Here is a 14,129-nt window from a genome sequence, read left to right as displayed (position 1 = left end):
ACTCTTGTGTGCACTTGTGTTACATGTGCTTTGTGGCCCATTTGTGTTTTTTAATACTGTGCTTCCACTGTCATCTGCCCCAGCACACGGTCTGTGGAATCAGAGTGTCATCTGTGGCCTGCAGTGGGTACTCCTGGGGAGCCAAGCAGTGCTTCATACACAGCAGGAACTTATTTACTGCTTTGTTCATTGTTGGTAATTGCATGGATAATTATCTTTTTAAGGCATTATCACAGAGTTCAACAAAGATATATTAGATGATAATGATAATCATTATTACATTCCAGAATAGAGCATCCCTGAAGTTGCTGGACCCATAGAATCTCTTTTGCTCCTTAAATGACTCTGCCCAGTTCAAGATCTATGCAACTTAAGAAATGTAAAAGGCCAGCAGTAGGCAATGGTTAGCATCTCTGCTGTTCATCTGAATTGCTATGACCCCTATAATTTGCTACTCCTTCTTCTCATGAAACTCCTGACTCAGTTGCTCAGCTGCCCACAATTGCGTTGGATCCTCTCCCCATTCTTTTACATTCTCCGATTTTTACCCCGATACTTTCTCCCAGATGTGGTCTATCGACTAGTCTCCAGGAAGAAGCTAACTTGACCAATCACACACCCACAGGGGAGAAGGATCCGAGCAAGACTAAGTGGGCGCTGGGATCTGGGTACCCTAGAATCTGCTGTTCCAGTGTGAACAAGGCTAGGAGACAACTAGTTCACGAGGAGTCCAGACTCCTCTCCAGCAGGAGTTAAACAGCATGTGTTTATTGATGGCCCACAAGTGCCCTTTGGCTGGGAGAGGAAAAGTACAGAGTAGGGAAGAGATCCATTTCCACTTTCTATCCTAAATTTCAGAAAAGAAATTTAGATTGCCTTTAAGTAATAGCACAGATCTATATTAAATTCATACCTTAAACACAGTGGGGCAGTTGAAGAATCAGGCTCCATGCAATGTTACCTGTTGGGGTCTCTGACCAGGCCCTCTTCCAATTCCCCCTTTCCTGAGCTCAGCCAGACTTTCAGCCTGCTCCCCACAGTCTTGTGGAAGGGTCTGGCTTGAAGGCTCAGGGGAGCCCAGCAAGGTGCCTGGTTCCTAACTGCTCAGCTGCCTGAGTCCTCCCTCCAGCATTTGCCATGGGGAGCATCAGGACTCAGAACTTAAACGACACTGTTTCTAATAGTGAGGAATGTGTAAAGAAGCCAAAATAGATGTCTAATAATGTGTTTGTATAAATCAAACATCATTCTGTAGGCAAAGTTGCTTCCACTGCCCGATTATTAGGATGGCATGGACTCTGGGTGATTTTTCCACTCAGCGATGGGCTTGATTTGCATTATCTACTCTTGCTCCTGCCCACATCCCTTTGTGACCAGATGGCTAGAGGTAAAGTTTAATATGTAGTGGGGAAGTTTTTCCTCTGTATTTGAGTATAGCCCAGGCCTGGCCTCCTTGGAGAACTTGCCAGTGCCTTAGGGCTATTTAGTATACCTTCACAGAGGGACCTCTTTCTTCTCCTCTGAGCCCCCACTATCTTTCCTTCCTTTTTGGAGGATGAGTCTGGGCAAAGAAGGGTCTAGAAATGTGGTCATCATTGATTAGGGAGCAGTGAAGATGCGTCACCAGGGGAAAACCAGGGAAACAGAATCTTAATGTGATAGTAACACCACATTTACATAGCACTTGGAGATGACCAGCACTTGGACATGCTGTGTCGTCTTTTGGAAACTACCCAACATCTCTATCTGTTCTTGTCTGGTCTGTGAGTTGAGATGTTACTTAACAGCCTTGCTTTTAAAGCAGCTGTTAGAAATCATTTTCAAATAAATAAATTTATATTTTAAAAAAATAAAAGTAATGTTAAAAAAAAATCATTTTCAAAACAAATATAGACCACGCACAAACTCTTATATCGTCTCCAGACTAGGAACCACTCTGCAGAGACTCATGTGGTATCATCCATTGTGCTGATTCCCAAAGAAGAAGTTGGGCTTTAAGAGGGGTGAGAACAGCTATGGCAACTAGGAATATATGCAGAAGTTCTCCAGCTCCCTACGACTCAGTCGAGCAGGGTTCTCAGCTTTGGAAGTTCTTTTTCCAACCTGCAGAAGAAAAGAAGAACTTCAGACTCTCCCACTAAAAGATCCTTATAACAGCCCTGTGGGCTATGAATTATTATCCCCGTTCATCATTCATAACAGAAGGAAGCTCAGTTTGGGAAGGGAAATAACTCAAGGTCAACAACTAGTGAGAAGTAAGGGGCTTGAATCCAGTTCTTCTGGCTCCATTTCTAGTGCTGTTAACCACACCATGCTTCTTCTTGACCCACTTTGCCTTGGCCCACTCAGTGTCCTCTACAAACCTTGACTGTCCAGTTGGCTTTAATGTGGGGCTGCAGCTCAAGTGCCAGAAATTCCAGCAGGCACCCATCCACACTCTCCCTTGTGACCCATGGCAACATCTTTATCAGGCCACAGGTGGAAGCTCAGGTGTTATATGAGGCTGATGAGCAGGGTGCTCTCCATGCCTTCAATTCTCTGGGTATAAATAGGAAGTATAATTACACTACCTCATAGCATTCTGTGAAGATTAAATGAGATAGTGCACATGAAGTCACTGGCAGGCTACCATTCATATGTATATACAATAAACTTCCAATAAACACTGAGTGCCTACTTTCCATTCCCTAAAAGGCTTGATGAGAATAAATCCAGCCACCAGGCTCGATGGTCACCATTGTGCAGTGTCCATCCTAGCAGCAGCTGAAGATTATATGTGTCCTGGAGTGATGCCCAATTACTTGCTAACTTGGGGAAATTGTTTACATTCATTTATCCTCCCTTCTCTGCCCCCCACTTACCAACACACACATATCCATGGAAAGGAAAGAGGTCTAGTGTCTGGCCCACAGCCAGGAAACCAGTATGGGAACAGCCCTAGTTTAAAACTCAGTCTTGGGGAGTTCCCTGGTGGTCCAGTGGCTAAGACTCCACACTCCCAATGCAGCAGGCTGGAGTTTGAATCTTGGTCAGGGAACTAGATCCCACACGCCACAACTAAGAGTTCATATGTTGCAACTAAAGATATCGCATGCAGCAGCGAAGATTGAAGATCCCACATGCCATAAATAAGACCTGGAGCGGCCAAATAAATAAATAAATATTGGGGAAAGATACAATCTCCCCAAAAGGAGTCAAATCCCCAAAATATGATAAGATCTTGGGTTAGACCATAGCTCTTCTTGAACCTCCACTTCCTCATCTCTAAAATGAAGATTCACATTAGAAGATCCCTGAAATCCCTCCAACTCTGAGATGCTATGGATGACTTTTCTCACATGTGACTTCAGAGCTATGCTGTGAGCACTAAACCCATTCAGAAAGAATTCCAGAATCTTACCTCTTCGTAGATAGTTTTATTGAAGGACGGGCTGTGGTTCTCCTTCTTGGATCCAGTCTGGAATTTCAGAGGGGAAAGAGTGCTTAACTTCAAGTTAAGAAATGTCTTACTTTTAACTGGTCTGAGGTCCCAAAGGAGACTCAGAACCCAGAAAGTGCCTGAGGTTTTCTCACCCAGAAGTGTCTAGAATTTTCTACCCTGAGAGTAAACAATGGTGTTCATGGTTTCCAAAGAAGGCACAATACACAGTTGCCTATGACATGATATTTCTAAACCAAAGTCAAAGTTTAGTAGCCCACACTCACATACCCCTGAAATCCACACATACACATATTCCCAGCACCCACAAAGACACACACCCTTCAGATAAATCTAATTCAAATACTGCCTCAAACTGTGTATCTTTTCAACACATAACATACATATACACGGTTAGCGTAAACAATTTTGCCACACACTTAAGTACCAGTCCTAGCACATACCCTGAACACGGTGAAACACTGGAGACATGGGAACTCAGAAGCTTTCTCAGTAGTATACAGAGCTTTCAAAACCTAATACCAAAGCATATGATCATGGTGTCTGTGACTATATGTTCATAAACTACAGTGTATAATTTAAGTATGGGCTTCCCTCATGGTTCAGCAGTGAAGAACCCGCCTGCCAATGTAGGAGATGAGGATTTGATCCCTGGATTGGGAAGATCCCCTGGAGAAGGAAATGGCAACCCACTCCGGTATTCTTGCCTGATAAATCCCATGGACAGATGAGCCTGGTGGGCTGCAGTTCATGGGGTCACAAAAGATGCAGACATGATTTAACAACAAAACAACAACAACATAATTTAAATATAAATATCTCTCATGGAATCTGGGCTTCCCAGGTGGCACTAGTGGTAGAGAACCTGCCTCCCAATACAGGAGACATTAGAGATGCAGGTTCAATCCCTGGGTTGAGAAGATCCCTTGAAGGAGGGCACGGCAACCCACTCCAGTATTCTTGCCTGGAGAATCCCATGGTCAGAGGACCCAATAGTCCATAGGTTCGCAGAGTCAGACAGGCCTGAAACAACTTAGTACACATGCATGGTAGAATCCAAGTTGACTTAATGACTTATTAGAAGGGGAGTGAATGAAAAATCTAAAAATCTTCCCAAACCTCTCCTCCTCTTGACACAAACACAGGATCCTTGACCCATATGAGCGCAACACTTCCACAGTTTGGCAGATTCCCAACTTCCAGACTACAGTGGCAAGGTTTTGGCTTCATACTGTGACTCCAGCCTTGGAATTAACATTCTGCCCACCCCCTCTCTTCCAAGGTAGAAATATGACCAGGGGCATTAAGATGTCCTACTTTGTGGTCCCAGGCACAGGTAACAGCCATGAGCTCAGCTTGGAGCAGGTTCCAAGGGGATTGTGATGGGTTACCTCAGTCTAGAGACCACTGCCAGCAGGTGACTGGCCAGAACCTTTGTTTGATTCTCTAAGAGTCAACACTGTATCCCTCTTAGTCCAGTCTACTCCTCCAGCTGTAGATTGTATGCCCGTGCCTTGGAAACCTCTTCAGGATCTCTCACCATGGCCTCAGCTGGTCCAGTGAGGACTCTGTGGGCCTTCTGCACAAAGCACCTCCTTTCTGTCTTTGATGGTCCACTGCCCCTCACAGAAACTCACAGAGAATCCAACTCTCCTCCTAATCTCAGAACTGTTCTTTTTCTCCAAACAGAACCAGAAAGGCATTTCTAGTTGATCCATTAACACTTAAACAGTCATTTCACACAAGCTACTCAGATATACACAGTGGAAGACAACTCACTTAGAAGTACACCCATGCAGATGCACAACACACCCTCTGCAAACACATACCTGCATATGCATGGACAAAATACATATCTGTATAAACAGCAGCCCATAGAGAAGACTTACCTTCCAGGAAGCCTGTACTAATGAATACAGTGTATTTGCATTATCTTGTGACGTGGAAGCAGAAGGCTAAAGAGAACAGAAACAAAGCCATTTCAGAAGCATCTATCCAGCACAATCCTAGGGAGATGGGCATCTATCTCTTCCATTCCTCACCCTCAATCTTCCCCAGATGGAAGCTCAAGATGTTAGTGAAAAGAACCCTAGACTAGTCGGGAGGTCAGACAACCTCAATGCTAGTCCTGCTTTGTCATTAAAGATAGCTGTTAGTTGCTGAGTGCTTATTCTGTATATGCATCCTCCCCTAACCCTTATAACACTCCTACAAAATAAGAATGATCATAATTTGCCCCATTCTACAGATGATACTCCGAAAGGGTAAATAGCCCAAGTCAGACAGTGTGCTCACAATAGAAGCAGGATTTATTTATTTTTTTCATTTATTTTTATTAGTTGGAGGCTAATTACTTTACAATATTGTAGTGGGTTTTGTCATACATTGACATGAATCAGCCATGGATTTACAAGTATTCCCCATCCCGATCCCCCCTCCCACCTCCCTCTCCACATGATCCCTCTGGGTCTTCCCAGTGCACCAGGCCCAAGCACTTGTCTCATGCATCCAACCAGGGCTGGTGATCTGTTTCACTATAGATAATATACATGTTTCAATGCTGTAGAAGCAGGATTTAAATCTCAGACTTTCAAGATTCTCTCTCCAGCACCTCAATAGCTCCCTCTGACATCATGCCTTCCCTCTCTGGATCTGAACCAGGTGTTGTCAAAGGCAGGTAACCACCCTCTTTTTGCTCAGAGGAGAAATCTCATTCTCACCAGCATCTCAGTCTGAGAGGAGCTCTTCCCTTGCATTTATTTAAATTCCTCTTGTTATAATTCAGAGTGGCTGAAGCCAGAAATTGTCCTTACATCTCTCTTTGACACACTCTGACCCACTATCAGCAAATCACATCATCTTAAGGGGAACAAGAGAAAGCAACACCCAGCTTGGGAATTTCAGAGTGGCTCTGAGTGGTTGGGTGCCTCCCTCCTTCCTTTCATCTTTCACTTCCACTTCTCTCCTCTCTTCCTCTCCCTGCATTGCCTCTCCTTGTCCTCTTCCCCTTCCTTTTCTTCTCTTCCTTCTTTTCTTGATCTTCCTCTGAAGCTTATCACCATTCCCTAAGAGTTTCCTTTGCCCTGCAGCCTAGCCACAAAGCTAAAGAGTTTGTTGCCTAAAGTTTTAGCTTTAAAAAAAAAAGTCATTTCTATCAGAAATTTTCATCACTGGCCACCAGGAGACAGCATTTCTTTTGGAAAAAATGCCCCAACCTGGGTTATCAATAGTCATTTTAGCAGTCAATATTAGAGGTTGCTTCTCTAGTCTATGAACGAAGTCTTACAACCCCAAAATGTTAAAGATGAAGTAGGCAGAGGTAGAGAGAAAACTTGAAAATCATTTGGCTCAGGTTTGTCACAGCAGAGCTATGTGGCCTTGAACACATTTAGTTAAACTCTGAGTCTGTTTCCTCATCTACAAAATGAGTTTTCTATTAGACCTATTTCATGAGGTTGTTTTATGAGATTCAATAAGAAAATGGCATGTTAAGTGCTTAGTAAATGTTATTATTAAGTCATAATTAGATAAAAGAACAGCACAGATGCATTCTCTCCTGAAAACAGGTATAGTTAAGGGCGAGAATAAAAAGTACAAAGTCCCCAAGTACAGGGGGCATCAGGAAGAGAAAACAGAAGTTGAGTCCCCTGACAAGATTCCTCCTCCCACTGGACCACCGTTGCTACCAAGCATGGAAGAGAAAAGGATGTCTGTGTCAGACTTTCCAGCCCTGTTCAGCTGTCAAGACATTCCAGAACCGCACTCATCTATACAAACACTGTAATGCAACAGAGGCCAAGCTGTCTTCCAGACTCCAGGAGCACCAAGGCCTTACTTTGCCACTCAAGGGTGTGAGTTTCTAGGGGGGCATTAGGAACCCCCATGGACCGGCATGGAGTGGATTCTAGAAACCAGAGCAGTACCTGGGACTGGATCGTGGAGTAGATGGTTTTCCCTTCTTCTCCAGGGGGTTTCTGCTCCTGCACAAAAGATAGTAAAGGGACATATGGTGACATGAGCAGACAGCCGTGTCTGTCTGGACATGAATTGACTGGGGAGAAACAGGATAAGTAAAGGGGCTCCGGGGAGCGTGGGAAGGAGGTGGTCCTCGCACATCTCAGGATGGGGACAGATACTCACCATGCAGCAGTATCAGGAGTGAGAAACCATGCAGTGTTTCCACCATGACTGCAGGAGTCACCATGCAGTGTCAGGAGTGAGAAACCACCCAGTTGTGAAAGAATTGCATCAAGTGACCCTGCCCAAGGGAGTTTCCTGTAACTTGCTTTACTTTGGTAGCTTAGAAACTTGCCTTTGCGGACTTTCTGATTAAATTTGCAATGTAATTATTGGCAATGGGCTGAGCTTTGGGTGGGGCTCTAATCTGAGCCTTACCTATTAAGAAGGGGCTTCCCTGGGGGCTCAGACAATAAAGAATCTGCCTACAATGCAGGAGACCTGGGTTCAATCCCTGGGTCGCGAAGATCCCCTAGAGAAGAAAACAGCAACCCACTCCAAAGGACACAAATTTGGGGACCCTAATTGTTCCAAATCCCCCTCTCTAGACCCAGCTTTGGTGGCCAGCTTGCCCTTGGCCTCAATCCAGCCCCCTGTGCAGCTGTGGTGCTGAGTGGAGCCCTGGCCAAGGCCCAGGGCAGGGAGCACACTCCCTTCCGGCTTCCCTCTTCAGTCCTGCCCCACAGGAGATTGGGGCTTGTGGCATTTCATGATGCCCTGAGTACATACTGCCAGGTTTGGCTCTGAGGGGGAGTCCATGGAGCCCATTACAGTCCATGAGACAAGGAACAAGCTGAACTCCCCAGAAGCAGGAAGGTGCTGAGAGAAGTAGAGAAACATCAGCCATCCTCGGAGGCTAGATTCATGGGCATCTGGCAAGAAACAGAAGTTTATGCTTTTCTCTTCTGCCCAGACCTGACTGAAGTATCTCCAGAAAGGTCAAAGCCAGGACCACATGAAGCTTGCGATATAAGCCTTCAAGCAGAACCTTGAGGGCACTAGGGACGGGCCATGGAGAGATGGGGCCACAGAAGGAGGAAGACCTGAGTCAGAAGCAGAGTAACAGACTTCAATCCCCAACAGGTCTCTTTCACTCTAAATAGTTTCTTTCCCCTGTGTTCTCCTTTTACCTGATTTAAAGTCATCTTTATTCTGCTGGGGAGGAAAGGCTATTTTTACCGAGCATTTGGGCATCAGTGACTGTTGGAAGATGCACTTGCTCCCAGGAACTTGTACCAGCATCCAGTAGTGATGGGAGAAACAAAGTCTCCTGCCATTTTTCATGCCCCATTACTCCAAGGAAAGAGGCCAGGGGAGCTGCTCTAGTTCCAAATGCCCTAATTCCAAAGCCTAGACCTTCAGGAAGCTGCTTCTCCATTCTGTGAGGCCTCACAGGGCCTCACACTGGTCACCAAGAGCAGTCCCACTGCTGTGACTTCCTCCTGAAGGGAAGCATCAGGAATGGGAGTGGGAAGAGGCCCTTCCTCCCTACACCCGTCACCCTTCCCTCCTGGCATTTCAGCTGGGCGCTGCCTTTCCCCAAGGCCTGTCCCCACACTCTGCCCTTCTCAGGGGCAATGCAGTCCCCTGCGGTTTCCTCCTCTCTGACACCCCTGGACTACAGGCGGAGTTGGCCACAGCCTGCAGATACTGACTGGCCTGAGAGGTTCCCAGAGGAACTAACCTTTGCCCTAACGTGATTACTCTCTAGCACCTCAGCCAGACTCAGGCATCTTCTTCCAAAAATACCATGAGCATAGATCACGGAGCCAGCTATGAAACTGCTGTGTTTTGGCTAGTCAGGCTGGCATCCTTCCCAGCCAGGGCAATGATTAAGGGACCCACAAAAGTAAACTCGGATTTGCAAGGACCTGAGAATTTGTGGTCAGACACAAAACGCAAGCAGGTTGGACTCTCCCTGGAGCTTAGCCTGGCTGGTGAGACCAAGCAGAAATGAGGATACCAGGGCACCATCCCTTCCCAGCAGGTACAATTCTGCACCGATTCCCTTCTGCTTCCTTTGTCTTCTCTGCCCACTTATTTTCCTCTTCTCCCCCATGGCCAGAGCCAAGAAGCTAATGGAGAAAAGATATATGGGGAGGACTGAGGACAATTGTCTGGTCCTCACTCTCCCTCTGCCCAGATTGGCCATCCTCCAAAGAATATCTCTCAGACTAGCTGAGAAAAATCCCAACCCCTAGCATGTCGTACTTGATTCCTCCTGGTTCGCATGTTGTTGACATCTTCATAGATTGTCAGAACTTCTGGGGTTGTCCCTGTTAGAGGAGGGAAGCAAAGAAAGGAGCTGCAGAGATCTCCAGAGGATGTTCCATCCAGGCTTCCACTTCTGGCAGTCCCACCTCCATCCCATATGAATTAGACCTTGAGGAAAGTTCTAGAAAGGAGGCAGGTTACTGCTCTTCCCAGGATACCTGAAAAGCACAGTGGCAGCAACCTCGCCTGACATACCTGTTCTATCAGGCCAGGCAGACTGCAGGCAAATTTGCACGTTGGGGAACAGGCTGTAAGCATCCAGCAGCAACCCCAGAGGGCAAGAACAGAAAGAGGACCAGCGGCCACTGCCATCCATCTGCCAACCATACACACACACATACACCACTCTACGCCCCCAAGGAAAGTATGTACTGGGTGCCCAGGCACATGCCACTGGGGATGTCAAATCGGGCGACCTCTCTAGGGACTTGCACTTACGTGACTGCTTCCTCTTCCTCCGCACACAGAGGTAGATGAGGGTGCCCAGGAACAGTGCCACGAGGAGAATCATGACGCTCACCAAGATGAACAGGAAAGTGGCGTCTGAGAGGTATAGAAGACATGAGCCTTGAGTGCAAAGCCCTCTCTCCTCTCCCTTCCCATCTGTCTGCTGCAGAATCTGTTTCAGAACCATACTGCCCTCTCAGGTGGCTGGTCTCCGCCCACCCTGTGAATTCACCATCAAAGTCATCCCCTTGCTCATTTGGGAGACCTCCCTTGAGTGATGCTAAGATCATGGGTATTAGTATCTCACAGACCTGGCTCCATTCTAATTCTATAGACTCTGTGCTCTTGGATAATGTCCTTTAGCTCTCTGAGCCTGTTTCCTCACTTAGATAAAGGAGATAATGTTATCTACACATGGAGGTTAATTATGACTTTAATGTATGTAAAACATCTGGCACAGCAAATGTTACATCCATTCATGCTTTTGTTTTTAACTCAACAAACATTTGTTGGACACCTACTATGTGCCAGGCAAGTCTTCCACTTCACCTTCTGTTATTCCTGCCTTCACTGCTCTTCTTCATTCAAACTTTAACATTTGTGTCACAAATGTAGCCTGATACATAACCGAACCAACATGAGGAGAAGGGAAATGAATTCATGTTCTGGGTGCCAGTTGACTAGGCTCTTTACAAACATTACCTTAATCTTAGCAGCACTCCTGTGAGATACTTATTATTATCACCCCTAGTTTACTCAAAAGAAAAACTGAGCTTCAGAGATGTAATGAATCAGCTTGAGATCAGAGAGCTAGTGGATGATGAAGCCATGGCTAGCATGAACAAATCTCCAGTGTCCTTGTCAGTCCACATTCCTTCAGCGTGTTTCTTTTTTGCTCACAAGTGTTTAGTTTGCTGCTGTATTTGGTTAGAAGTTCCTCGAGGATAGGGACAGAAGGTTTTTTCCTGTATCCGCTATGCTGATACCTATGCTGATGGCACATTAAGTCTTTGTTTATATAATGAAAAGTGGTACAAACTTAACTCAGGAAAAAAAGAAAAAAAAAACTTAACTCAGGATAACTCTTAGAATGAGCATAAGCAAAAAAAAAGAAAAAAACAAGAACTCTTCTAAGTACCCCCAAGACGATCCTGATGACCACATGACCCAGAGTACAGTGTACAGCATAGTTACCTCTTGGGAAACTATATGGCTTGTGGGAGTTATCCCTCAGGAGGAGGAAGGAGGTCTTCATCAGTCTCTCAGAAAAAGAATGTAATGATCAGCACCCACGTCAGGGCAGTGACTCATCAAACTAAGCATTCCCTATACGAAGGAGAAACTCACATCTCCCAGAAGGAAGTTCTTTATGGGGATAAAATTCTTCCCCAACCAAGACAGCCCTGGTTTTACAGGGACTGTATGCCTAGAGGCCACAGCTTACCCGGGGAAGGGCTGCAAAGCTCTGTGGGAGTCAGTCAGGGGATTTGCAATGAGCCTGGCTGTGGGCTCCACACCTTCAGCCCCTCTTACAGCCCACAGTGCTCCACTTACCTTGGTGGTCACTCTGGCAGCCCTGCGTTAGTTGGAGGCTGTGGTTTGCCCAACTGACTGGATTGCTGACATTGCAGGTATATAAGTGCAAACCACTGACATCAACCTTATCCACCAGTTCCGTGAGGTTCCCAGGTGTCTGTATCAGCTCAGTCCCTCTATACCAAGCATAGCTCACGTCACCACCTCTGGCGACTGAGCAGGACAGAGTCACTTGACAAAAGTCCCCATCCAGGACCTTCTGCTTCTCCACCAGGTGGGGCCTCTCAACACGATCTAGAAGCAGAGATTCTGATCAGAAAGATGCTAGAAATACAAGCCCTGCAAGGGTTAGAGGGGCAAGATGAGCTGTCCTGAGGACTCACCAAATATAGAAACCTGGAAATCATATGTCCAAAGCTTCCCAGAGTGACTGGTGACCTCCAGAGTGTAGAGGCCACTGTCCTGTGGCTGAGCTGCCTTGATGAGAAGAGTGAAGTCTTTGCTTATAAAGTTTAATCTTTGGTTGAAATGATGTAAAGTCAGATTCAAAGTTCCCCTTACTTCGGTCCAGCCAGAATCATTCTTCCAAGACCATGTGAAATAATTACTTGACTCTGAGAATGAGGGCATCTTCCATCTAACAGAGTATATATTTCTTTGTAAGCCGGGGTTGTGTAACCAGACAGGCTCTCCTGAGATTCCAACCACATGATGAGCAGAACCTAGGAATTACAGAAAAGATAACCCATGCTGGAGCTGGAAGGAAGGGTATCAAGCCTGAGCAATGTGGGTTGTTGGATGTGACCTCCCTTAAACCAAGAGGATGGAAATGCATATGAAGAGGCCAGAGTCTAAGAAAACTTGAAAGTCTATCTCCCTTATCTGTCTCCCCTACCCCATGCTCTGTGCCCTCATCTGGAGAGCCCACAAACCAGTAATAACAGTGAAAATCTCTTGAGTACTTATTATGGTACAGGAAGATCTTAAACACTTTACATATTTTTACTTTTTCACTCTACAATGACTCGAAAAAGGTATTATCCCCATTTTAGAGATGAGGAAACTGAGTTAGAAAGAACTTGAAAGTAATTGGACCAAGTTACACAGAGAAAGATGAATCTAAAATCCAGTCAATGTGGCTTTAGAGGACAAATCCTTAACCAGTATGTTTTAAATATCATATATGAAGTCACTCTTTCCCTGTAGTGCTGAGGTAAGCAACGTGGCCAGCAGTGACTACTGGAAATTCTTTTTATCTTTTAATTTTTAGTTAATTGGAGGATAATTGCTTTACAATACTGTGTTGGTTTCTGCCATGTATCAACATGTATCAGTCACAGGTACACATCTATGACCCTTCCTCATGAACCTCCTTCCCATCTCCCATCCCGTCTCACCTCTCTACGTTGTTACGGAGCACCCGATTTGAGATCCTTGTGTCACACAGCAAATTCCCACACTCTATTTTATGTATGGTAACATATATGTTTTAATGTTACTCCTTCAATTCATCTCCCTCTCCTTCCCCCACTATGTCTGCAAGTCTGTTCTCTATGTCTGCATCTCCATTAATGCTCTGCAAATAGGTTCATCAGTTTCATCTTTCTAGATTTCATATACATGTGTTAATATGTGTTTTTCTCTTTCTGACCTACTTAACTCTGTATAATAGGCTTTAGGTTCATTAGCATTGACTCAGATGTGTTCTTTTTTATGGCTGAGTAATATTCCATTGTATATGTGCACCACAACTTCTTTACCCATTTATCTGTTGATGGATATCTAGGTTGCTCCCATGTCCTAGCTACTGTAAATAGTGCTGCAGTGAATATGTGTACATGTGTCTTTTTCAATTATGGTTTCATATGACCAGACCCAGTAAGGTTAACTACCCAAGCTGAACTCATGGCTCCCTCATCTGTCCTCCCATAGAACTAGAACTAGATTCATAATCCTTTCTTTTAGCACTTAAAATGTTCATTTTAGGACTGTGATCATTATTTATTAAGGTTTGCCAATTTTTTAGTTACCAGAAATTATCCACAGGATTGTTCCATAAAAAACAAAACAAGAGAAAAAAATAAAACTATACTACCAAAGCATATCCCAGTACATCCCTCCCAAAGGACAAAGAAGGGGGCTAATGACCATGGGAGTGTGACATAGAGCTGCTTGTCATTGCCTATGCTAGAGCACCCCACTGCAATCAATGTAAACAAGTGGAAATTCCTGTGGCCATTTTTGTAGGGGAAGCTATATAGCATGGCCCAGTGGATGCAGGGACAGGTGGATGCCTGTCTGAGTGGGTTGAAAAGGGTCAGGGAGAATCTGGAGGAGAGAACAGAAAATGGAGATAGTTATACAAACATTTTTTCAAATGGAGAACATTGAGAATAGAGCAATGGACAGAGATTTC

At 45.2% G+C, this 14,129-nt stretch overlaps 1 protein-coding gene across 3 annotated transcripts in view; it reads right to left on the bottom strand.

The window, feature by feature from the left end:
* Positions 1 to 729: 729 nt before the first annotated feature.
* Positions 730 to 14,129, bottom strand: part of CD244 (CD244 molecule) — a 37,289-nt gene continuing 23,889 nt past the window's right edge. For all 3 annotated transcript variants that reach the window (XM_043877853.1, XM_043877854.1, XM_043877855.1), the window contains exons 2-9: positions 12,097 to 12,435; positions 11,732 to 12,007; positions 10,169 to 10,273; positions 9,668 to 9,732; positions 7,363 to 7,419; positions 5,329 to 5,394; positions 3,401 to 3,457; positions 730 to 2,103 (exon numbers count right to left, since the gene is read on the bottom strand). In XM_043877853.1, coding sequence (XP_043733788.1) covers positions 2,023 to 2,103; positions 3,401 to 3,457; positions 5,329 to 5,394; positions 7,363 to 7,419; positions 9,668 to 9,732; positions 10,169 to 10,273; positions 11,732 to 12,007; positions 12,097 to 12,435 — 1,046 coding nt within the window. In that variant the 3' untranslated portion in view covers positions 730 to 2,022. The remainder of the gene's footprint in view (positions 2,104 to 3,400; positions 3,458 to 5,328; positions 5,395 to 7,362; positions 7,420 to 9,667; positions 9,733 to 10,168; positions 10,274 to 11,731; positions 12,008 to 12,096; positions 12,436 to 14,129) is intronic.

Source organism: Cervus elaphus, chromosome 20 (assembly GCF_910594005.1).
Source record: "Cervus elaphus chromosome 20, mCerEla1.1, whole genome shotgun sequence".
NCBI classification, from domain to species: Eukaryota; Metazoa; Chordata; class Mammalia; order Artiodactyla; family Cervidae; genus Cervus; species Cervus elaphus.
Note: the sequence above shows the minus strand (reverse complement) of the source record. Positions and strands in the feature narration are given on the sequence as shown.